Source organism: Schistosoma haematobium, chromosome 1 (genome assembly GCF_000699445.3).
Source record: "Schistosoma haematobium chromosome 1, whole genome shotgun sequence".
Classification (NCBI taxonomy): domain Eukaryota; kingdom Metazoa; phylum Platyhelminthes; class Trematoda; order Strigeidida; family Schistosomatidae; genus Schistosoma; species Schistosoma haematobium.
Window position 1 is genome coordinate 19,255,672 of NC_067196.1, and position 27,928 is coordinate 19,283,599.

General features: G+C 32.4%; 1 protein-coding gene across 2 annotated transcripts in view; it reads right to left on the reverse strand.

Annotated features, from left to right (window-relative positions):
• The window catches only part of HDAC9_2 (Histone deacetylase), a 55,989-nt gene that overhangs the window by 16,505 nt on the left and 11,556 nt on the right, over positions 1 to 27,928 (reverse strand). Inside the window, exons 4-8 of one of the 2 annotated variants that reach the window (XM_051208752.1) lie at positions 21,643 to 22,076; positions 12,947 to 13,073; positions 10,506 to 10,947; positions 8,390 to 8,744; positions 3,831 to 4,141 (exon numbers count right to left, since the gene is read on the reverse strand). In XM_051208752.1, coding sequence (XP_051073333.1) covers positions 3,831 to 4,141; positions 8,390 to 8,744; positions 10,506 to 10,947; positions 12,947 to 13,073; positions 21,643 to 22,076 — 1,669 coding nt within the window. Of the gene's footprint in view, positions 1 to 3,830; positions 4,142 to 7,561; positions 7,942 to 8,389; positions 8,745 to 10,505; positions 10,948 to 12,946; positions 13,074 to 21,642; positions 22,077 to 27,928 lie in introns of those variants that run through there. The other variant, XM_051208753.1, reaches the window with a different exon arrangement.

Consider the following 27,928-nt stretch of genomic DNA (forward strand, 5'->3'; position numbering starts at 1 on the left):
ATTTAGTCTAGAATTTTGGTTTAATTTCATTAAAAAGATGAATCCATTTAAAATTTCTACTTTTGTTCGTTATATATATATATATATATATAGTAGTTTATGCACTACATACATAAATTCAGTAAAGTATAATAAATAATGAATGAAAATAAATATGAATTAGTATAAAAGATACACATATAGTATTAAGAAATCATGTACACAGAGGTATTCATTTGATTATTATTTACATAAGTAAATAGAATTACAATGTTATAATGATTCGTACCTAGAATAAAGTGATAGATGAAGAAAATTGTTTGAATTAATATTAATAAGCTTTTAGAAAGAAAAAAAAGGGTTCATAATGTATTCGATGAAGAAGTGGCTTATTTATTGAAAAAAAAGAAACTTAACTTTTAAACACGCTTTTATTATTATTTAATTTCAGTATGAACAACTGGTGAATAATATGAGTATACGAAAACAAGTATAGTTAAAAGCTGAGTACATGAATCACTACTTCGTTAATGAGTTAAGTAACATTCTTATTATGAATAAAAAGACTAATTGTATAATATATATATAGTAATATATAGCCTGTATATAAATCAAGATCAGAATCTTTAATATGGACGTTAAGACAGTTTTATTGTACAGAGCTGAAACTTGGACAAATAATCCCACCATTATCAGAAAAGAACAAGCGTTTATAAACAACTGTCTGAGCAAGATACTGTTCGTTGGCCATATACCATTAGCAACAATCTATTGTTGGAGAGATCAAACCAGCTACTACAACTACCTGTAGAGGAAATTAGGAAATGATGTTGGAAATGGATAGGACACACACTAAGGAAATCATCAAGCTGTATCACGAGGCAAACACTAACTTCGAATCCCGAAGGTAAACGGAAAAGAGGTGGGTCAAAGAACAAACTATGTCGAGAATTGGGAGCAGACATCAAAAGAATGAATATCAACTGGAAACGATTGTGCAGGATAGAGTTGGATGAAAAATGCTGGTGAGCGGCCTATGTTCCTGGACGTGAGGTAACAGGTGTAAGTAAGTAATGTACGGTATAAACTTTGAGGTTAAGATTACTAAAAGACTATGTAACATCGATAATTTATTACGTGATAAATTTTAATATGTAATTATGGAAAGTTCTAGAATGATTCAAGAAACAATTATTTGCTTATTTTCCAGTATACGTTGCGTAATACTAGGCAGTAACATTTCGACAATCGACGATAATATCAGTAAAATCTGTATCGAAATTTCTGACACAGAAAATTCATCCGACTGACATATGGAATCAAAATTCCAAAGGAATCTTCAACATCACTGTAAATGTTCGATATTCAAAAGGCAGCAACGTCAAGATGTTCCCTGTTGTTCGCAATCCTAGTGGTCACTGACAAATGATCATCATAAATCTAACGAGGCCAATTTGTCAAATTTAATAGTAGTTACTTCTTATCTTAAGAAAATTATAAAATGGAAACTTGTTTATTATGTAATTGATTTAATATATAGTTCTTCGTTCACTCGTAAATCATGTAATTATGCCATACAATTGATTTTTATCAACGGATTACTATTTACAATCAATCGATCGGACAATGAAGTACCTAGTTTGAATACCTAACATTTATAAAATACAAATACCAAATTAAGGCAAAAAAGGTTGACAATTAACAAAGCCAGTCATTTTATGGCTTACGTCGAAGAGTGTGCGATATGATGCTTGTACTGTATTGGAGAATAGTGTGGTAAAACTTTATTTTTCATGAAAGTAAACCCCGTTTAAATTACTCAAAAAATCTCACAACTTGCTCTGATATGAACAGCATAGGATTTCATGAGTAGAAAATTGACATAAAATCATGAACTGATCAATGTTAGGCGACCATTGAACATCTGGAAGCACTGAACGACCGTTTCATCCTAGTATGGGACTCTAGTGGTTCCAGGTTTTCAATGGTGGTCTAACATTGGTCGGTTTATGATCTCAGTTAAAAATCAACAATCTCCACAACCCTATACTGAGAAAATTTAGTAGTTAAGTACTGACAAATATTTGGGAGTATAGACTATTAAATTCTAGCCACATTAAGCGTATGCTTATTCATGATATACTGGTACCTATGGAACCTCTGACAATGTTATCGAAAGCCTATGATGATACCGGAGTACATCACTGACCACACATCAAATTTAAAATTTTTACTACTAATGTCTAATACATTCTCTCTTATAATCCAATGAAAAAATCTAATACTATCGATGAATATTCTCATAACTAACTTGATTAAATTACACAGTTCGATATGTCAAGATTCTTTAATTCCACTAAGGATCCCCTCGAACAAGTCAGTAATATTGAATTACAGACAAAAATACAAGTATTAGACTGAAAGTTATGTAATAAATAAAATATAATTAAGGAAAATTTATAATCCAGTATCACAATCAATAAGAAAATACTACAACAGACAAACTCATTTTAACTAATACACTAGTCAGTAAAATATGATACATGGTTAGTTAGTTTGCTAGCCCATAGCAAAATTAAATCGCTGTTTATAAATTCTAGGTAGCGTAGCTTTCAGTGATTTATTAGTGACTGCCATTTACATGATAACTCTAAAAAAACTGATGACTTTAGATAAGAAAAGTAACCCACTGTGTGTCACTGAATAAAAAGTAAGGCGAACAAAACGAAGAAAATTTTCTTTCCAACGAAATCAATTACTTAATCAGTATATTCATATTTACAGTTGTTTGATGAATATATGGGTCTATAGAAGAATAGAAATAGACTACATCATAAGGTGTTCCGAGATTTTAAGTATTGAAAGCAGGTTGCATAGTGATCGGGAAGTTAGACAAGAATAGGGGGTGGAAATAATTTATGGATTATGGAAAAGAGAGATACTTATCTCGTTAACAAACATGAAGGAAAAAATGGGAAAATGTAAAGGTCATAATAACAAGTGAATAACAATCATGGGAAGCTGTTAGAGGATAATAAGAACTGATTACGGTTTTAAAAAAAGTACAAAATAATAACAATGAAAACAAAAAAAAGACCGAAACGTACTGAAAAAGGGAATTAGGGCCATGAAAGGATCAAAGATTGCATGTATTGCTTTAGCACAAAGAGTTCAGGCTTGAAATTTTGAAACCCTTAGCAATGAACAACTTTTTGGTTTGACTTCGCTTTGATCCCATTCTTTCATTATTTAAATTATTTTGAAAGAAGGTCCTTTTGGGGCAATGTGCCAAGAGTTGATTAGGTGCTCCTGTATTGAAATACTGATTGCTTTGCATGGCCCTCTTAAAAGCCATCGTGGGTGATGTTCTGAGATGTACTTGGAAAGCGTTCGTTTGGTGCGGCCAATGTAACCTGTCCCGCAAGAACAGGTAAACTTACAGAAGTAAATCAATGTAGCTCAGCGCACAAGTTTATCCTCAACGTTTTCTAAAATAGTAGATCGGCTCGAAAATATATTACGAAGCTTAACTGAATAGGAAGTCTTCCTTCGGGATTTCAAAATTCGTTTATTTATTATTTCTGATATCATATATTTTTTAAATTCGATATTCATACAAGAAGTTTCATTGTGAACTGTCGGTGATCTTTCAGGTTCCAGTCTCTGTGTTAAGTTGCTATCGATGAATCATTCATAACGAATATTTTAAAAATTATCGCAACATTCAGAAATGAAGTCTCTGTTGACGAAGAACCTCGGTCGTTAGAAATGATTGTTTTATTAGATAGTTGTATTGAAACTAAAAATATAGTATACAGAGGAACAGAATAACAATAAAATAATGAACTAACTGATGAGCAAGGCATAAAACTTGACCAACAGCTAAACGAGCAGCACGAGCTGTTCTACACGGATTCCAAACTGTATCTGAATCTACACCAACACCACCACAAGCTAATGAACATAATTGATTTGATAAACTTGTCGTGGTACATGAATTAAATACTGATAATCCACGATCAATAGTTGTAGATCCACAAGATGCAGATAATGATGTAGATTCATTTGAACATTTTGAAGACGGTCGATCATCATTTGAAACAGTGGGAATAGTGCCAAATGTTTGAACATATTCATTTGAATGGAATATTTGTAATTCGTTCTGTCAAATGAAAATAATTAATTATACGCTTATACAAAGGAAGAACAAGATGGTAAGACGATGGAATATATAGTCAATACAAAAACGTTACCATTTAAACTTTTTAGGAAATATATTATTATTAAAACACTCAATGAGCTCATAGACTATTATTTCGTAGGCTAAAAGATGTTATGAACGAATATTTTTAAAAAAATATGTACTTCTAACCATCGTAAGAAAAGCTTTAAGAGATTCCTTTATCAAAAATTGAATGATAATTTTTTTTGGTGAGATGCAGAATGGCATAATTGATTGTTTAAATTGATATATATATAATGGTAATGTTGAGTTCGCTAAGCTAGGTGGTTCAATAGTGAAAAATCTGAAACGTTTGACAATTTTGAATGTTATCGGGTAAAGCCACCTCAACATAACAAACTCATATTACCAAAACAACCACCTGAAAAACCAACGTTTTCCATTATATCCAAAAGGATTATGAAGACAAAGTATAATTTAACATGACTTATATTTGTGATATTCACTTTAACGTAGATGATATATAAACAATGAGTACAGTAAAGTCAATCACCAATTCAAGATAATTTTCTGTTTGGATGACGGAATACTTGAAATCAATTTAACGTAATATTTTTATTTTACACAGGAGAACGAGTTATTGTATGATTGCACTTTATTTAGAAATGACTATCAATCATATATATATATATATATATATATATATATATATATATATATATATATATATATATATATATATATATATCATAGAGGTGGCCTAATAGTCAAGGTATTTAACTACTAAGTACCAGGTTTTGACCCCGCTCTGTCTACTTTAGTTCAGGCAACCTAGTGATATCGTTAGCCTCCATACCTAGGGTGTGAGCTCATACCCAAATACTTGGTGTTTGAGTTATGGAACATAATCAAAACGCAGTGTTGCATACAGCTATTCTAATTAATGTTGTCTGAATATAACTCCCCTATCTTATATAATATATACTCATTTATTCAGAGTAATATCAAAGAAAGTAGGAAATTATTTTTCAAAAAGAATAATGATAATATCCCTATTTTATTAATTCTACCATCTAAGTAGACAACTGTACAATAGAAGAAAATATCTCGGAATACAAAACAAAAAGAATTCAATAAACGATAATAAAAACAACACACACACACAAGAAAATAGAGTAAAAATAGTCAAGAAATGGGGTTAGCTGAAAGTAAGAAAACTAAACAGGAAATGAGGGCTAAAATACGGTCACTGTGGACACTATATAAAGTAATAATCATAACATATTGATTAAATAATATTACTCAAATTGTATAATCGGGAAAAATTAAATCCAAGAATACTACAAACCATTTATTGTAAATACTAAGCGAATTGACAATACAGTGCATACATCTTAGCATATAAATTTGATAATACTAGGTGAAATGAACTTATTGCAAAATTTAATATAACCAACCTCACAGAAGCACATAAAATAAATCAAGTTATACTAAGTTAAACCAGTTATCAACTAGAAAGTATAAAGTGTAAGCTGTCAAAATAGATGAGGATTACAAAAGTATCTGAATCGCTTTACCGTTTTAAAATATCGATGTTATAACCACTACATCTGTTGTAATAGTAAAAATAGTCGTTTGTCTTAATATTGATATGAAAGATGATAAATACTACAATACAATTGATACACTATTCCTAGATTGAAGGATAATACAATTGGGTATAGTAGATCATGATACTAGATATAAGATAATCAGACCACTAGACTAGATCACATTATACACACATACATAATTTTAATCAACCATTAAGATACTGAAAAGTAATGAGTAGATAGAATATCTTTTTTAGGCTAAAGTATGGATTTGAAGTAAATAATTGATTATGATACGTGAAAAGGTGACAATTAGTAAAACTTTAAAGTTACAGTGAATAATAAATCCGATGCGTTTTATGTTCATAAACCATCATTTATAAATGTTTATGATAATTTATATCTAACCGACTGAAACAAATAAGCATTATTGAATTGACTAAATAGAGTTTCTTTATTTTTAATCAACGTATCAAGATTTTTTAAAAAGGAAAATATTTGTAGCTGGTATATACTTCATGCAAATGAAGAGGATTATAGTGAATAATAAAAGTCAATATGATGGATTACATTATTACATTAATAAAAACAGAGATGGTAGATTTATTTTCAATCTAACTATACGGAAGATACTCAACGTCCGTTGGTCAGATACCATCAACAACAGCCTACTGTGGGAGAAAACAAACCAACTTCTAGATGAAGAGAAAATTAGGAAAAGACGTTGAAAGTAAATAGGATATACATTGTGGAAATCATCAAATTGCATCACGAAGCAGGTGCTAACTCGGAATCTTGAAGAAAAAAAGAAAGGAGGAAGACCAAAAGACACACTGGGTCGGGAATCGGAAGCAGACATCAAAAGGATGGATAGCAACTGGAATGGACTACCCGGGATAGAGTTCAATGGAGAATACTGTTGGGCGGCCTATGCTCCTTCACAAGGGATAACAGGTGTAAGTATGTATGGGAAAGATAACAATCACCTTATTTAATTGTCAGAATGGGTTTTGTGGAGAGTTTTAGAAATTTCACAGGTTGAAATCATGAGTCAGTTGAAGCTAGACCACCATTGAAAACCTGGAAGCACTGGACGGCCGTTTCGTCCTGGTATGGGACTCCTCAGCAGTGCGCATCCACGATCCCGCACCACGCGGGGCTCGAACCCAGGACCTACTGGCTTCGCGCGCGAGCACTTAACCACTAGACCACTGAGCCGGCATCCAACGGTGTTAATGTCTAACTTCAACCAATCCACGAAGTTGCGCCACCGTACACCACTGCTGAGGAGTCCCATACCAGGACGAAACGGCCGTCCAGTGCTTCCAGGTTTTCAATGGTGGTCTAGCTTCAACTGACTCATGATTTCAACCTGTGAAATTTCTAAAACTCTCCACAAAACCCATTCTGATAATAATAAACTGCTCACTAGTGACTGACTTCAGGAAAAACTCCTCGAGTTCTAGTGAGAAGCCGTTACCAGTGGAGTTTAACTGGTCTGTTGTGAGATAACAACTCACTGAAGACAATGGTGTACGGTGGCGCAACTTCGTGGATTGGTTGAAGTTAGACATTAACACCGTTGGATGCCGGCTCAGTGATCTAGTGGTTAAGTGCTCGCGCGCGAAGCCAGTAGGTCCTGGGTTCGAGCCCCGCGTGGTGCGGGATCGTGGATGCGCACTGCTGAGGAGTCCCATACCAGGACGAAACGGCCGTCCAGTGCTTCCAGGTTTTCAATGGTGGTCTAGCTTCAACTGACTCATGATTTCAACCTATTTAATTGTTCATTAGTTTATAAAAAATTAGTTCCGGTAGCACTCCAACAATTATGTTTATAAGTCAACGATAGAGAGTGGGAAGGAGAAAATAAATCGACCTACCTTAGGTCAATAAACACCACAAACTAACATTACTCATTAAAGTATGTTCAAATGATATCCTGAGCTTGACAAAACTCGATTTAATGTTGCTCATCAGCTTTTACAACATCACAATTAGATTGGATTAATCAGCCAGAGATGAAAAGACACAAATCTATAAATAATCATAAGGATTATTTATTTGTTACAATAAGAAAAACAGACCAATTTCAGCATACTGGTATCATTTCAAAGTGAGTGTACGTTTGAAGCACTACAAGACATCAGCTTCTACAGTGCGTTAATTTGAAAAGTATTGATCACCTGACTGCCGTATATATATCGATAAGAGAAAGGATACATGAGTTATTATTTACTCAGTACTTTTACGAAAAAAATATAAAAACAAGAAATATATCTAAACATCTTGCATTAATTAAACGAAAAACGTAAGAGATCAATGCTTTCATTTTAAATTAATGATTTAACGGAAAAAGTGAACTTTTCAAATGATAAACCCATTCTATAGGGTAGCAAATAAGTTATAAAATACAACTGTGAATTTCACAATTTGGAGAAACTACTCTTTCTTTTAGAATATTCTATGAAGAATAGTCTAGGGAACTATTAGATAATTATTAATTTTAATACTGAATGAATTGAATTCAAGATGAAATATACAGAAGACGTGTTTTCATGCATATATATATATATATATAAAGTTATTCAACATAAAAACATAATTTACACAAATAAACACTATCACAATTACTAACCTTTGTTGCCATTCGTGCACGAACTAAACGACAAAATGCCAGTAAAGGTAAATGTGTAATTAAAGCTTCTGAAATATCTGCATGATTTTGTAAAAATTGACTGAAATCATGCTGTAGAACAGGCATATCATACAAGACAGTATATTTAAAACTTTCAATTAAATTATTTGATGCATACGACGACATATGTGGAGGTATACAAAGAGGTGTACGAACAAGGCGTTCTAAAGCAGGAGTTAGGCGATCTGGACATTCAGGATGAATACTTGAATCATGAGCATTGGGACAAAGACATTTATGTTCAAGCATCTCCGGATCAAAGGCGATGGCAGTTACTAAACTGTGATTTGGGATGCTAAAGAACAGAGACAAAAGAAAAGCACTACGTAGTATAAAACATTTAAAGTTATATATATATACGCTAACCAAAATACAAATCATGATTTCCCGAAGACTAGTGGATACATTTCAAAATATATTACTTTTCAGTTTCATCCATTTCAAACTAATCAGTGGAAAAGATTAGTGCCGTAATAAGTGATAAAAATTTACTCAAATAAAAGTGTGAGAAAGGATAAATTGTATGCTTTAAAAGCCTTACACTAACGTTTCTTTTCAATAATTTTGAAGTTCTCAAGTTCGGAAATGAATTCATATTCATCACAGAATTTCAAGTTCAAATTCATATTGAATAGCAGAACAACACTATTTAACATTAACATTTACGTTGTTTTTATTGTTAACTAAATGAACACAATAACTAATAAAGGTAAGCCATTATATATAATTTTAGGTTGAGGTTTTCGGCAACATTCTAAATTTAAAACAATTAGTCCCTTTGATAAATTTCGACAATGATATTAGAAGACGAAGATTATCAGAACTATGTGATATATTAGCGCAATACATTTCGAACAATCTGGTCACACATATACTTGTTAAGAGCATTTATATATAAAAATAAAAGGTCAACTAGACAGGAAACGGGGTATTACTAAACATATAATTGAAACAGGTCACTAGATCGATCTAAATTCAGCTTTCGTAGTGTTGTATAAAAGTGTAAAAGGGCGTATACTAAGGTTTATTGAAGCCATAGCCATACGAAAATTCAAACCCCTTTGTGTGTTCAAAAACAGTTTGTTCTTACCTTAAACCTACCCTGGTAATATTGACTTATTATCCAGAGTGATTAGGTTTCAAATTGTGTTCACATTATTATTATTATTATTATTATTATTATTATTATTATTATTATTATTACTCTTATCATTATCCTTATCTCCTCGTACCCCGTTTCCTGTCTAGTTGACCTTTTATTTTTATATATAAATGCTCTTAACAAGTATATGTGTGACCAGATTGTTCGAAATGTATTGCGCTAATATATCACATAGTTCTGATAATCTTCGTTTTCTAATATCATTATCGAAACATTCTAAATATTCCTTAAATGCATCGCGATCAGCACTTTCCATCATTTCACCTTTCATCTAGTGAACCAGTGCTGTATATTAGAGAATAATATTCATTAAAGACGTCATATCAAGCTCTAATTTTTACTAATATTCACATACTAATGGTATTGCAATTTTCAATGATGTTATCTATGAGAAGATGGGATTGCTCTATCGAAATTGCTTTAGATGTTATCTATGTAAGTGTGTGTTAAAAAGAAATTTTTTTTTGTAGAAAAATAACTATGATGAAGTAGACAGAATGTGCAGATTTTTAAGTAACCTTTACCAGCTTTGTATTTCATTAAAAATGAGTAGTATTTTACAAACCACTGGTCAACAATTCATAAAGCTAATGAAGTACTGACAACATCCTCAAGAATAACATGCATATATTCATAATTGGTTCTGAAAATCAGAGAAATATAGAATTCTGTCATGTATATTGGACTTAACATCTACAGATTGTAAGAACAAGTAGTTTGGAAAATGGCAATTCAGTAGTACAGATAACTACTTGTAAGGGTTTCTATCCCCCTTATTGATACACAGATCTGAAGAACAAGTTACAATTTTATAAAATTTAAACAAATAAATCTTCAACCGCCACCCCACCCCTGCCCAAAAAAGAAACGAAGCAAAAAAGCAGTCGAACCAACTTGGGATAACAAGTTGTTTTCATGTCTGCATGATAACTCTGAGAAAGCCAATCACTTTCGGGTAGAGCAGACCAAATATCTGATGCTAATTTATGAGATTGATATATTTTTGACAAATTATTGTCATACTTATTTTTGGCGCTATTGACAATAGGATTAGAGGATGTAGCATTATCGACGTCATCATCATCACACTTCCTTCCATTACCTCCACAACCATCATCTATATCTGTGGATATATTTTGTTGAGTAAGTGGATTCAACACTGAATTGTAAACCAAGTTGGATTTAGAACAGTTTGGTGATAATTGACTCTCCCAATCCATTTGACACGAAGAATGAGATTTATTTACTGGATTTCTATGCTGAGATTCAACAATATTTGACTGAACTGGAATTGAAGATGAAGCTTCCTGACAAAGTTTTACAAGTGCTGACAATGCTGTATTTTTTCAAAAATATATAAACAAGAGGAAGATAGAAAAGATTTAATTAATTGTATGAGTGGCAAAGGTGATGACTTGCCAAAAAAGACCATCAAAATCAGTTTAGTTTATGTTATTATTGGAACAAATACTTTTGTTTAAACTTTGTTGTACTTTTTTCTTCCTGCCTGAAATTTCTCAAGAAAATATTGTCCTACTGAGTGACAAACCTTCCTTAAAAGTGAAAATCGATTTGGAGTAACACATGAACAGATAGAAATAATTTACGTATAGAAATAAACTATATCCTAACAATATCCGGCTCAAATCTTAATCCACTTACTTCATCAAGGAAAGTTAGCGAGTATCCACAAGTTCTCTTACAAACATTATGGTTTAAAACTGATTACATACACCCGGTTACTTGGTAGATGAGTTACACTAATTAGTTAAGACGTATATGACATTGTAAGACTGGTTTGATATAATTACAATCAATTCTTCTATATGTGTAATAGACAATCACATGATCTGTTAACTTAATTAACATAAAATGAGAATTTCTCTTGGTGGAAATGCAACCAATATATTTAGTGAAACAAAACAAACAAAAAAGTTTATACTTTAAGAATTTAGTTACTGATATGTTTACATATACACTTTCATATAAAATTTCCAATGATCACACCACGATAAGACATTTATTTAATAGAAGAAAAATGTTTCAAAATATAATTAAAATTGTCTCTTGATAATTAATATAATTATTGTTAATAGACATATGAATTTAATAGTATTTGTATATATCGGTAATCTAATTATCATTATAAATATACAGATTTGTTAATAGATGCATCTATTATTTAACTAAATAACTATTGTCATACAGGTAATGATGGATCGTCCACGGGATCGTGGATGCGCACTGCTGAGGAGTCCCATACTAGGACGAAACGGCCTTGCAGTGCTTCCAGGTTTTCCATGGTAGTCTAGCTTCAATTGACTCATGATTTTAACTATTAAAATTTTTAAAAATCTCCACAAAACCCCTTCTGATAATTATGGATATTAGTAACAAAGCAGGGGTTTCTGTAATAAAACATAAGACATTTTTGTCATATTAAGACAGGATATAATAAGTGCCAGTTGGAGTAGGCAATGAGGTTCGAAGTTCCTTGAATATCTAATACATATACATGTTAAGGGGTGGAGAAAAGGATAAGCGTAGATAGGATAGTGAACTGCGAACAATCATTCTATCAACAGCCCTAACAATATGCTCTTCCTATTTACAAATAAGAAAAATATTTTGGTGTTTTGAGTTCGCTGAGACGAACAGTTAAATTGCGAAGCCTTCATTGTTGTTCTGGAAAACATCATCAGTGCAATCCGTGCTGAGATATTCATGTATCATAATGACAATTGGGAATTGAAAAGTGCTACAAAACTTTCTCAAGAGGGATAGAAAATATTATCTTATGGGGATAAAATTAACAGCTAGAATTCGAAGCTAATGGGTCGTCTCTTATACAAGTCAATGACTCAGATTTAATGAATTGTACCGTATTAAAAATGACGATAATAGAAATATGTTCTCATTTATTTTACTCATCACTTAAATAAATAAATAAATAATACAGAGCAATACAAAAAGAGATGGCTTAGTGATTAAGGCGTTCGAGTTTTAAGCACGAAGTCCCCAGTTCGAGGGCCACTTCATCTGCTTCCGTTTGAGCATCCCGATAGTATCGTTAGATCTCACACTTAGTGTGGTTCATGCGTAAGTACCGGGTGAATGAGTTCAGTCAAATTGATGAAAAGCATGGGGAATGAAGAATATTAGTTGAAAAATGTCTTTATATCTAATCAACGATTGAATAGTAAACGCTAGACAGCATGATAAAATTTTTCCTTAATAAATATTGAATTCATGTCTAGGAGTCATAAAGTGAAAAAAAGTGGAGGTAAAAATTGATGAATAAGTTTCAAGAATATGGAAATCTACATGTTATATACCTGCATGATAATTCACATTTGCAGCGATTTCGGAGAAAGGAAGGTATTCTTCAAGGTGCCTTGAATCACCTTCACGATAATGAACTCTTTGTGATTGATGATAAGAATCTGTGTCATTTCCCAACTTCTATAATTAAATAAGAGCAGAGACAGATAATACATATAAAAATTATATAGATATAATCTATGAGCACATTAGAATGACTGTAAGTAACCGCTGGTGTTCTATATATCATGGGAATAAATATCAATTCACATTACCATGAATTCAACGGCTTGTGACATATAACTCTTAGGTTTACATATTCGTTGCATACAAAAATCTTATAATCCAATTTTTGTTATAAATTAGTATTTATTTTTTGACGTTTAATGTTAAAAATGCCACCCAACTGCTCAAAACATAGTTGACAGAGCGTTACGTAAATCTGTAGCATAGCAACGACTAAGAAAACAACGGGACAGTTACCTACAAATGTATATGTATATGCACACAAATAAAAGTAAAGTACCCATAAATAGACTGAATTGTCATACAGTAAAGAAACTGAATTTATCCACAGAATTAAATAAATACATTTAGTTAAAAATAAATCAATAATGACTGAACAAGACAGTAAAATATTGGTAAAAAGACCTTGATTGGTTGCAAAACTTATTTTCATCACTACCTCACAATATTTGGAAAATTTTTTAAATCAGTTTATAGAAAGACCATAAGTCTGTAGCGCTGAAGAAAACGAAAACCAAGGCAAAACAGTTGCCTGATTGACTCTGATTTACAATGTTTCTTCAACTGACGTTATTTGATAATGCAAATTACCTACGAGACATTCGGAAATATATAAATGACCTATAGATAATAAACTGTAAAAAAATCACTAGTATGAAATGATGATACTACAATACAAAGACCACAAACATCAGTGAATTACCTTTAGCAAAACTACAGTCAGAACAAATCATTGCTAAGGTAACTTGAATATGGTTTAGTCCTCAGATTCGCTTATTGTCGTGCAAAATAACGTAGACATTATATGATGAGTTTGAGTCACTGAAATGACTTTCAATTAAGTGTAATGTTTTGTAGACATGAATTTGTCCTGTGAGCACGATACCCATTAAGTCGGGATCTAATGATTTACGATCCCAATAATATAGCACAAAAAAAGTTGAACGTCACTGATGATAATAATATTACTACAGATATGGTGGAACTCTTCAGAACGTAGGTAATTATGAATATTGGCATGTTGAGTAAGATTGATGAGGTTTTTCTAGAACCATGTAATGTGAGACAAACATATATATTCTTTGTGTAATATTGACAAACACAATTGCAGATTAAATAAACACGAACATATATATATATATATATATATATATATATATATATATATATATTACATAGTGTAGAGTTAGATTTCATTGTCTTAGTAAACACATTGATGTTCAGACAATATACATAAATCACATACAGAACTATGAAGTCAATTATGCCGCAGAAACCTCTTGGATTTTACAATGAAAAAAGCACAACATACAAAAACATTCAAATATACGAGAGCTCCGTATGCTATTTGACATAAGTAATAATTATTACACTTTTGATTACCTAGATGTGATATTTTGATTTATATGCTTTACATCGGAACTATGCCTACAATTTATATACAATTTTCATCCACTGGAAAATGCAGTAATAAATTAGAATTGAACATTAGCTTACAAATATTAGTTCTATCTATTTATAATCTGTGATAATCTATAAAATAATTTCCTGTTGTCGACTGAACTTGGAATTCTACAAAACGAGGTTTAATATTGAACATAAATAGGAATTTCTGATCTGTTTGATATCAACGAATTCGTTGATAAAAGGTAAATTAAACTGCATGTCCATAGTCAAATAGACAGCAGAAACTTTGATTGTAAGCAAATAAGCAAAGTCTAATTTTTTCGGTGAACACATAAAGGATATGGCCATCAAGAGGTCAAAGTGGAAAGGCTTGAAATTCCTCTCACTAATAATAATAATAATAATAATAATAATAATAATAGTTTTGATCCGTCTAAAGTATGGTGTGTTACATCAGATTACCGTACTTCCCTAGAACAATCGGTAGGTACGCACACATGTGTGAACAAAATTATTCGGAGTTTTAAAGCATGAAAAGTTTCTTTTTCGAAAAAATCGATAGTTATTTTATTGACGGATATCACTGAAATACGAATCAGTGAAAAATATCTTTCTAGATACCGATAATAAACTAAGTTGAATAAATTTCTATCTCATGGTTTTTGTGATGAAGCATTTTGGATTTGTATTTACCATCCAATAGTAAACATAGTTAATTCCTACAAATACTCTTTTATTGTTAATGTGATTAGAAACGACCTTGATGTAATCTGGACAAGTTCTATATTCAAATTCTGTTCAGAATGGTTTCTAGCAGATTAAGTATGGATAAAAACTCAGAAGATCTGTTTAATGAAAAAACAGTTACAATAAAATTAAGTTTTCTCTACGATAAAAATGTGTTCAGTAAGCCGATAAAGTATAACATTTGCATGTTCATACTAAGTCTAATTAGCATCTATCAGTATAACGTTAACCATTTCTAAGCGGTTATTTAACAGAGTGATCTATTCGTTTATATAAGTACAAAGTCAGATAAGTAATGTTCATTGTGAATTTTGCTTAGTGAATTAAGATAAAAAAGTGAATGTAACATGGTATTAAATTGTTTTTTCTGTCAGGCATTCAAATTTACGTTGTATCCCCCCCCCAAAAAAAGACCAGCAGTCAACTTGTATCCCAAATATAAATATTATCACTGAACTACTTAAACTACAAGTGGCCCTACTGTAAGATTAAGAATTTCATATGAATCGATAACCATATAGTAAATAATGTTGTAATATTATTATTTTAAAACTAAAAACTGATAGAATATAATCCAATTTAAATCTTTTGTCTTCTTATGTCTGTATTTTTAAAGTTGTCTAATAATAACCTTTACATTTTACTAAATAAATCAAATAACTTTCAATTAACAGAAATGAAATAAACTATAGTACATCACAGATACTATAGGGTAACGAAAGCTATTTACATAAAGAATGTAATTCTTTCTTAAAAATTAAACTTTGAAACTATGTAAATTATACATTTCAAAATGAGAATTTTTCGTGTGTGTAGGCGATTTCAGACATCTTGACGGCCAAATATTTAAAAATAATTTACATTTTAACAACAAGAAAGTTTATCATGTATTGAAATAATACTAAACATTTGTTATACGAATTTTTATTTATTTATTTAAACATATAAACATTGGTACAAGGATAGATATGCGCCACATAAATCATTCGTTATATGTGAGAGCTAGGATACTGCCCGGGTGACCAAACCGAAACAGGTGGTTTTCATAGGGGGTCACACCCCGAATCTTTGACCTAAAGGTCTGATCCATAAAGCAGTGGAGCAACGTCAGGAGATGCTGTTCCATGGTAGCCGGTGACCAATGATTGGTTTATACGACATTTGTTCCTTTAGAATACTGGAGCCCATGTGCACCATTGGTTTAGAATCGGGGTTTTTCAACTCCCCTATGTGAACTCTCCGTGTTCACTAACCCGGACATTCACTTTTTGTCCTCTCAATTTCGTAAACAAAAGTAATGTCACGAGAAAGCAGTGACTAGGACTTCCCTTGCAGTGCTTGTATGCACCTGGCCATGTGAGAGCATTTTCATGGTTAAAAATGATAATTAAAGAGGTCTAGAACAAAACATAATAGTAATTGTGGAATAACTCACTAATTAAAACACAATTTGTAGACCACCTCGTATATAATATATCAAATTATTTATATATTGTTTATTAGTATTTGTCACAGGAGTTTTGCGGAAAAATTAGTCAAGCGTCAGAAAATCAATGCATTTCACATTCAGACTACAACTCCTAAATACAGGAAGGATTAATTAGACGGTTAAACTTGAATCGCTACACAGTAATAATCAAACAGAATAAAATACTAATGCTGGATAACAATCTCTTACTTACTTACTTATGCCTGTTACTCCCAATGGAGCATAGGCCGCTGACCAGCATTCTCCAACCCACTCTGTCCTGGGCCTTCTTTTCTAGTTCCATCCAATTCTTGTTCATTTTTCTCATGTCTATCTCCATTTCTCGGCGTAATGTGTTCTTTGGTCTTCCTCTTTTCCTTTGACCTTCACGATTCCATGTGAGGGCTTGTCTTGTGACGCAGTTGGGTGCTTTCCTCAATGTGTGTCCTGTCCACTTCCAGCGCTTCTTCCTGATTTCTTCCTCCGCTGGAATCTGGTTTGTTCTCTCCCACAGTACGTTGTTGCTAATAGTGTCCGGCCAATGGATCTGAAGTATTTTGCGTAGACAATTGTTAATAAACACCTGTATTTTCTGGATGATGGCTTTTGTAGTTCTCCAGGTTTCTGCCCCATACAGTAGAAATGTCTTGACATTTGTATTGAAAATCCTGACCTTGGTGTTGGTTGACAGTTGCTTTGAGTTCCAGATGTTCTTCAGTTGTAAATATGCTGCTCTTGCTTTGCCGATCCGCGCCTTCACATCTGCATCAGATCCACCCTGTTCATCAATGATGCTGCCCAAATACGTAAAGGTTTTTACATCTTCCAAATCTTCTCCGTCAATTTTGATTGGATTGGTGTCCCACATTGTACGAACATTCCATGTACCTAAATAAATGGTCGCTCTGGTTGTCAGAAGGGGCATCGGCCTCGTAACTTCCGAAGGAATTCGGCTTTCATCATGAGGCGTCATAATTCTTCTAAATGAAGACCTTCTGACTCCCAGGGCAGAGTTTAAAAGGTTTGAATAATTTTTTCTGGTTAGCGTTTTTTTAGAGAGTTAGTTTTCTACGGGATGGGGACGCTAACCCCATGCCCAACCCTCCTCCTTTATCCGGGCTTGGGACCGGCAGTAGCCCCCGGAGGAACTCCAGGCGGAGTTGGATAACAATCTCACCGGGTACGTAAATAGCTTTTCTAACACAATTGTAATAACATATATAAGAAGAGAGTTAGCAGTACAAATGATGGCTTGATCGATTAGTGCAGCTTGCTAATTGTTAAGTGAATTATTTATATAGTATTCCTTGAATGTATACTTGTGAGAGGCCTATGTCAATATGTAGTGAAAATAATATCACGTATAGACGTTCAGTATTCAAAAGTTATATAGATTGTCAGGAAAATAATTCTATTTACTGATCATTACCGATACCAGTTATATTTGTTCAATAAATACGTTGTTGGTGTTATTGATCCATATCAGGCACTAATATATTTTAGCTTAGTTAAGTTTTAGGTGTTTTCTCTTTAATATGCTTCAAGACCTCAGCTATAAAACATTTCAAATTGAGTCCTTAATTGGGTAATGGTGATTTATTTATCATTCAACTGGTTTATTTCAAGTTCAGACATGGTTTCAAATAATTCGGTTTGAACAACCGGAAAGTGTAACCATTCCTCCCACAAACGATATGTCTGAAATCCGAATGTATGCACTTGCACTTAGAAAATAAATCATGTTCTACTTCTAAACTGGTAATCACTTGAAAAATTTTAGTTGAATTGAACGTGTTTCTTATACTAAATTTATTGAAGAAGCAATAACATTATTCATATTTAAACCGCCGATTTTCAAGCAGTAAAAATTGCTAGACATTTCAGCTTAATGAATTGCTTAACATTACTCCTAAAAGGTAATCTATAATCACGCGACCTACATATAACGAACCAAAAAAAAGTGAATTTGCTGCGGGCTGCTGACTTCTAACTCTATGAGTTATATTAAAAGGTTAGTTTATAATAACTAGGAAAAGAAAGAGTAAATAGATTATGTCGATCAGTTTAAACAAGCCTTTTAAATAGCACATATAATTCCAGGTGACTAGTATTCGATATTATCACGACAATGACAATTCTGTGTATATATATACCATAAAAATCTTGGAAAATCTACATATTACAAATGGTAAATCGAAAAGCAAATTAGCTATCTAAAAAAAATAAATCAATTATCTCTTTATACACAAAGATTATTGATAAAAGTTAGGAATTACCGAAATGTGATGTAAAACTTCATCAAGGTGTATCGAAAAATAGATCAATTGTTTTAAGCTTTTTAGTAATACATTTATCAAGTTGACATATGTATGAATAAACTGAATTATACATTTTGTAAAGGTGGATAAACAAACTAATTATGATGCTCAAGTTAAAATAAATTAAGTTGAATAAAAACCTATAACTTAAGTGAACACTTTTGGCGGCTTGCTTGAATATCTGGGCTACCTGTTCCTGCCATCTAGATATTTCAAGTTATCTGATTTTTATTTGTTTTAAAACATTATTATGTCTATTATTCGTATAACCTATTCAAGCGCGTTTATGAAATGTTTACGACCTTTAGCTGTACAAGTTTCGAAAAGCCCAATCAGAGATATTATGGTTGCTGGAAATGTGCAGCGAAAAGGATGAACATTATTCAGATGTCGATTCCTGAATTGCTAATATCTAACTGGCGATCACTCAATATTTATCATCAGGACAGAGTAAGAAATAAGAAAAGGAAACTTGTTGAAATACTCTGTGCTAAGAATTCGATATTGTACCAAAAATATAATATTGAATGAAGTCATTAATAATAATAATAATCACTTAAACTACAGTACATTCATTAAGATTTTCGTTCGAAAAGAATGCCGAAAATAGTTTATTAATGTTGACATGAAATGAAAACATATACGCTGTATTAAAATTTAATATAAAAATACTGCCAATGAACTATATATATTTGAAGATGTGTAAGCTATCCTTTAATTAACTCATATTATTACTGTTAAAGAGTATAAACAACAGAGGTTCACCGTCAGTAATAGTATAGTAATTCTATGATTCTAAAAATGATGATTGGACTGGTTCTGTTTACGTTTCAACCCTCCAAGTATTTCATTCTTTAAAATCAAACTGAAATGCAGTAATACCAGATTCTATTCTTCCTAAATTGTGCTTATCAGCCCAAAAAAAATTCCCACAACCGTAAAATTGTATACACATTTACAATACTTGTTTAAAATTCATACTACTAAAAAACCATGTTAGTAGTGTGACTACCCAAATTACAGACAAGTTCACAATGGAATGACCTAAAAGTTACATATGACAAAAGCAGAACAAGGTTAATGATATTTTACTAAGCTAGGGGAATAAAATTTTTTTTTACATCAAAGTGGTTGTTTGTAAGTAGGCGTTATATTAAACAACATTTTAAGTTGAGAAGACAATACAAAATTTTCAGGAGTATATCATTGAAATTTAACACTAGCAAAAAAATATTAAATTACTATTTTCTAGGAATTAAATTTATTTACAATACGACAGATGGTTATATATATATATATATATATATATATATATATATATATATATATATATCAACTTATTAAATATTAGCCAGTCGATTGCGATTCCGCATTATCTAGATACTCATCAACAAGGTGTATCCACCACTCTTGCAAGAAGAGTTTACTCCATAACAGATTTTAACCACGATTTCAGAGAATTTATTGGGGTACATGTAGAGCTCAAGTTGATCGGTTAAAACGTAGAACCAAATTTTTGATTATTATATATAAAACTATTCATCTGTTCAAAAAGTGAATAAATTAATTATTAGAACTTTACGACCTTATACAGGTTTGTTTAGCAAATATACATCAGAGACAGTAAAAGGATGAAATCTTTCTAATTGCAAAACTCAATACAGTCGTCAAGTACCACTTTTGGAAGGGGAGTATTTTCAAGTGTTTTCAACGAGATCACGACAATAAGTTCAATAAAGAGAAAAAAGTACTCCGGGAAATTAAAAATAAAACCATGCAAAAATGTGTGTAATATTATTTCTGTCTAACAAGTATTGGCCTTAAATTATGAATACATCTGTGAAATTTAGGTACAGAGACATTGACCTGGAACTTCGCTCCAAACACCACTTTAAAACTACAAGTTAACAGTTTTTAAAGTAAATTATTTCAATAGGATGTCTACTGTCCATAAAAGAGCTAGATTCCAGTAATTTAGGGAACAGGTGTATAAGAGACAAAGATTGCACTCCATCAACTTAAAATCAGGGGACCAGATGTTACCGATAGTTGACATTGCTTACAGTCTCGTGGCATATCCAAGATGACATGTAATTAATCATTTACCAAGTATGGATCAATGTATCCGACTTTGAATCACTGTTCTTGAAAAGGAGGTTCAAACCTAAGAACTACTGATAAAAATCGAGAATCTTACCCATTAAGCCATCCCCACATTGTACGCTTAACAGAGTCTAATAAAATGTCATTGGTAAGTCTACAGTCAAGATATATTGCAGTGTAAAGAAAAACGTATACTTCATACATAGCGAATTATCCGCAACAAAAAAACAAGGATACGTAGTAGAGAATACAGTAGTTTGAAGTACAAACACATCTAATTAAAACTGACACAATAACCTCGTAGGAACAATCAATGTTGGAATTGGTTTGTTTAAGTTTTGAGTCGACATAATTCAAATGTCCACAGAAATAAAGTGATTAGAAGTATAAATATGATCGAGTAATTAAAAATAACCATTACCTCTTCCAAATTTATTGGTTGAGATGACGTCCTTTTTATTTGTCGTCTAAACTGACTAATTATTCTAAGTAATGCAATCATTGTTTGTATTTGTTCATTTGTTAAACGACCATTATATTTAGAGACTAAGTGATAATTTAGTTGTTCTAAAAATTGATTGGATTTTGTTAGTTCTCTAGAGTCCGATTCTCGCTCACTAGCAACAGTGCTACCACGAACAATACCAATATCCCCACGTTCTTTGTTTAACTCTTTAATATTTACAGAATTGAAAGATGGTACATTACTAGATTGGGAAAGTGATGATGAATGAGAAATATGTTCTAAATTCGATGAAAGACACGTAGGTTTTATGGAAGCATTGAAATCTGCTAATTTTCTCTGCAAATCCAAATCTAGTGAATGATGCTGATGTACAAGTAAATTTTCATCACCTAGCGTAAGAAAAAAAAGACAAAACAGATTAGAAGATAGGCGACGATGGGTGATAAATAAAGAAACAAATCAATAGAGTTAATTTTCACCATAGATTTTTAATAACTATTGACAAGCGAAGGGAATCGAACAGTTGTTTCACACTAATTTAATTTGAACGGTTTCCCCCAAACCTCCGGTTTTAATAATTATCATATCCGCGCTAGTAACCAACTAGGAGGCGAATTATAAACGTTTTAGTGATAAACCATGATCGGTGTAATTGAGTTATGTTTAAAGTTAGTAGGTTGTTAACAGTAACAGATGATGTCAACTAATTTCAAAGCATGTGTTTAGTTCCAATATATGAGAAATAAACACTACTGAATGAGCTAGATTACATTTCATTTTCCTTATAGTCGTTATACTCAAATAATCATTATTGATGCTTCACTATTGTCTTTATGAGCTGATGGTTTGAGATACAAGCCTTTGTTAAACCAGAATAGTACTTCCATCTCATAAATAATAAATATACTTCAAAATCCAGTAAAACAGACCTATACGTAGAATTCTATTAAACTATAACACTAGATTAACATACACAGAACAGACGAAAAAGGTATTATGACTTCATTAGTAATGTTGCAGGTAGACCTAAAGGTGAAGTCTTTTCCTGTGAAAGATGATGGAGGGAAGAGTCAAAGAATTCCAAAAAAACCCACAGGGGGCCCTGAAGACGCTAGGAAACATTTTGTCTAGTCAGTGTTGAATAGAAGTATCTTAGATGCATTTAAAAAGTGAAGTCACATGTCACATTTCTGACTGGATGATTATCTATCCTCCTACTGTGTTTAATATGGCCCCAGAATCTTCCAAAAGCCCAAGACCATCTGGAATACCACAAATACCCTCGGTTTTTTGTACATAAACTAACCTTGGAGTAAAGCGTTCTTTTCATAGTATGCGTTTTCCCCCTCGTGTTGTCGTACAGATTTAGCCTGGGGTTATTAGAAGAGCTTAGGAAACCGATTCAAACGTTCAGTTAAGTTTATCAATCAGTGAATATCAAATTACTAATTATAAATCATTAGAAGATGAGTTTGCAATATTAACAAAACGTATCCCCTAAAGGCTGACAAACCATAAAGGGAAATCATGAACTAGGTGTCATAAAAACAAGAGATTTTTAGTTTCAGAAGAACATTAATTGTAATTATTCATCGAAATATGTGAAGTCATTGACGAACACTGGTGACAGTCAGTCAGCTACAACGTAGGACCACGCACATATATGCATCGGTCCAAGTTGCCATACCTCATTAACACAACAAGATGGACACCGGATTCATAAAAGTAGTTAATTCAGAGGTGGTAATATATAAAGGAAAGATTGCAATAAGGATATAGTATAGGAATAAAGAATTAGTTCGTAGAAAGTAAGATATGAAGCGATTTTAATCTCTTAGTTTAAGGGAAGACAGAGAGTATATACACCGACGCCATTGTGATCTATTCTGAGCCATGTCACTAAGAGTCTCTAACCATTGGTTACGATAGTCAGGTGGACCCCAACCAAGTAGTCTGCATCTCCCAACATGGCTCAGACTAGAAGTTAGTGACTCCAAGCACTGATGTCACGTTTTGGTTTGGCCACCCCTAACTTTCTTCCAACCATCTCCAACACTAGTCAGCATTGCGGGTCGTGGTAATCGGTGTTCAGGTATACGAAACACGTGGCCCAACCATCTCAGTCGATGAAGATTCATAACCTCATCAACTGATTTACCATCATTCCCTAATACCCTGCGTCTAACCTCACTATTACTTACCCGGTGATTCCAGCAGACGCCAGCAATATTTCTAAGGCATCTGTGGTCAAATACTAGTAACTTACGAGTGTCTTCTACTCTTAATAGCCATGTTTCGCTGCCGTAAATTAAAACAGAACGGACTGCCGCGCAGTATACTCGTCCTTTTATTGATAGACGGATATCTCGGATTCGCCATAGGTGACGTAAGTTGGCAAAAGCCAAGCGAGCTTTTCGAATCCGTGCTGAGATTTCGTCAGACACGAACCCATTAGGGCTGATCAGACTTCCAAGATAAGTGAAGTTGTCAATGCGTTCGTCTACTTCACTCCCTATCCTTAGTTCAGATGTTGACGCAGACCAGTCCTGAAGCAACAACTTGCATTTAGAGGGAGAGAAACACTGGTGACAAGCTCTTATTCAATAGCTGTTAGATGTTTCAAACGTTCCTCAGCTAACGTCAATTCTTGGTGGAATTCAATTAATTTCAAATTTATACTTTATATGGTAGAGATTCCATTGGTTGGTAAGATGCTTTTAGTGTTAAAATCCTTGAATTATGAGATAAGTTTAGGAAATTTTCATGGTTTTGCAAAAACCCTATGAAAGCAGCTGGAATGTTAAGCGTGGTTGACCTTGTGTGATAGATGATAGACACAATTAACGACAATCACATCTTTGTAAATAGACTATCCAGCTGAAAGGATGCAATATCAACAAACACGTTCTATGTATTTCTGAATGAATTACTGTAGGTTTTTTACGCTTTTGTTGTTTGATAAAATTTAATTGTATTTTATGATTTTGTGGTGGTCGGTATTCAATATAATTCTCTAACTTCGTACACTGCTCGTCCTGATAACCGCTACTAGATAACGCCCAACGGTGTATAAATCAGAAGACGAGTACGAAGCGTTGATTACGTTTATTATCGCACCGCACACAGATTACCCAAACCACAGGCACACGAAACAAGAAGGATATGCGAGTGCCGAAGAGCACACGAGATAGTGAGTGAGCCACTGAGCAAGTCAATGAACAGTATTAAAAGTTTCAAATACATACATAGAAGATGAATGCGTCATCGAATCGTTTAAGCGACTCACACTAAAGCTAACAGAATGAATATTTGGGTAAGCGGTAAGCAATTCTCAAACATGCATGTTCATACAAGCGCAACACTGATAAAAGGTACAATGGTATAGATAAGTTGTTGTTGTACGAATGACTGTCTGTTAAATAAGTTAATAAAAGGGCTTAACCAAATCAAATCTGAACGAACTCAAATCTATATGAGCCGCTATAATTTCCTATTACAGTACAATATAAATGTTGATGTTGAGATTGTTTAACACGATCAAAAACAAAAGTGGAATCGATGCTCTGATTTACACATACAATTAAACATAACGCTTAGGATAAAATATTGATAATTATCGTGTGACATAATGCCTTTATTTAATACCTTAACGCTTATAATTTAACTTCTATTTTCAGTCTCAATCGGTTCATGTGACTTGTTCAAAACTCCATAAATCCACTGTATTTTTGTTTATTTCATGCTAATTTAAGAAAATAGTGTTTAAGATAACTGGGAATAAAGTAAAGGATGTTCTTACATCAATGTAAAACTGCTGTATAATTGACATTTTACCTAAACTGATGATACGAATGAAAACCAAGATGTACCAAAACGTTATCAACTTCAATAGGCACTATACACACCGAATTGACTAGATTGACTGTTAATTCAGTAAAACATTAACAATTTTATGATGTAGAGTTCAAAGATCCGACCAATAAATTTATGTATATTCGAAGAATAACAAACATAAATCTGATACTGGCCTTCCAAATGTTTCTTAAATCCTTATAAATATCCTACAAAGGGTCACGGACATAAGACAAAGGCTGGTAGTTCGAAAAGAAACTTACTTCCAAGATTAGCTCAGATACAGAAATATTTCGTTTATTTTATTTACACAAGAATATTTCTAGGTTTACTCGTGGCTTTGATATTCTTAGAGCATCTGCAGTCACGCTAAAATCAATAACAAAATTCGCAATTATACAATTACGATATAATACATAGTTCATTGTTTTTCTAGAATGCACCGGAGAGTTTCTACTGAGAGCAGATCTAACGAAGTATTTTCAGACTTTTCCTAGCTTTTGAGGAAGTTTTCGAGGGACTTTGGAAGGTCACTAACAGCAATCACGTCAGTTTGTACTTTAAAAAGCCTTTACGCTGACTTGGCCTAAAAATGGTTTGGCGTGTCTCCAATTCAGTGCCAATCAGTGAACACTATAATTTAGAATTAAGTATGGTGTGACTTATTTGTCACACATGGTGTGTAAGGGCTAGCGATACTACTCGGTTGTAAAAACCGAATTAAGTAAAGCTGAATTTAAACTAGCGAATTACTAGTTACGATGCAAATGCTTTAACCAATAATCCACTTCACCATCACGTCAACAAGAAAAGTGAAGCGTCAATTAAGCAATTAATTAGTATGTGATAAAATATGTCAACTTTTACAGAACCATGTCGTGCATTGTTAGAATTACATATGGAATTTCGAAGGTTGGATTAATAATTTGGGTAACCAGCATCGAGTTATGAAAGGCCATCCGACAAAGTGTTGTATTGGTGAAAAAAACATTAGACCTCAATGCTCCAAAAGTTACTAGAAAGCAAGAGAATTTTATCAAGGAACATTCAAATATACTTTACTTGTATGGAAGTAAATCTGCCCGTTGTTGATGGTTAGTCTATTTTTGACATGTATGCATCTTGAGCAGAATGTTTCTCACATTGCTATTTATTCACAAGCGTTTTTAAACAAAGTTTTATTAGAGATTAGTAGTGAAATCTAGGAAATGTGTTTTATCCCAAATAGGATTCCACACCTAGATACTATCCAAACTTTACTTAGAAAATTGAATGTTTTATATTGTAACCTGTATATATTTATCGGCAAGATCCTTCAACGCTTTTTATTTTTAGTATAAAACTAAACTATCCAGTTAGTATTGGAAAACTATCACATGAAACGTAGTAGAATTGTAACCAAAGTTGATGAAAGAAATAGTCTATAAACTGAGGAATTAATGAAAAATCACTAGATCTCAATAATATAACAGTGAAACATTATTTTCTAAAAATATATAGAAAATTTTTATACAATTTTACACATTTAAGCTCACATGTTTGTTATTGTTAAAAATGAGAATGATTTTTTTTTTGCGAAAACTAACAATCAATTGTGGGCTGCTTAAAATAAACTTTGAGTTTTATATTATAATCTTTATTTACACTCAACATATATGAAAAGTGAATTTGAATATGTCGATCATGTATTTCATTACTAATTATGTACATATGATCCCTTCTATTATATAATAACATAGTGGAATGTACATTAGGAGAATGAATATAAAAGTAGATAGACAGGTCAACTATAAGAATGTTGCATAAAAATTACCATAGAAAAAGAGAATCCGCATGAATGAAAAGATATTGAAATAAAACAAAGAGATGTATGATGATGGTAGTAATAGTAATAATAGTAGAGAAAAAGTGATAAAAACGATAGTGACAATAGAGGATGATTTGTCTAATCCTATTGTTCATTAGTATTATAATTTCTCTATTTATGTTTTACAGAGGATGATCGTGAATTAATTGACTAGTTGGATACTTTTTTGGTCCTGTTATATAATTGGAAGTTAAAAGCAAAGAATATGTATTGACTAAAACCAGTTATACTCTTAATACTGTTACTAACCGGAATCATAGTTATTTGAAAACATATCTTTTCGAAGAAGGGAGTCGTAGATGGTCATTTTTGAAACGTTATTACTGTATTTATTGTCTCTGGATACTTTATGTCGGCCTCAGATCACAGATGAGGGATTATTTTGAAGCAGAAATAATTGTACTGCCATTTTGTTTAAAAAGTAATAGGCTACAGTGTTTGATATGAGCTTCTATTTTGAAAGTTGAAATCACATATTTAATCCTACTCCATGTTACACATTTCTAGAATAAATTTATTTTA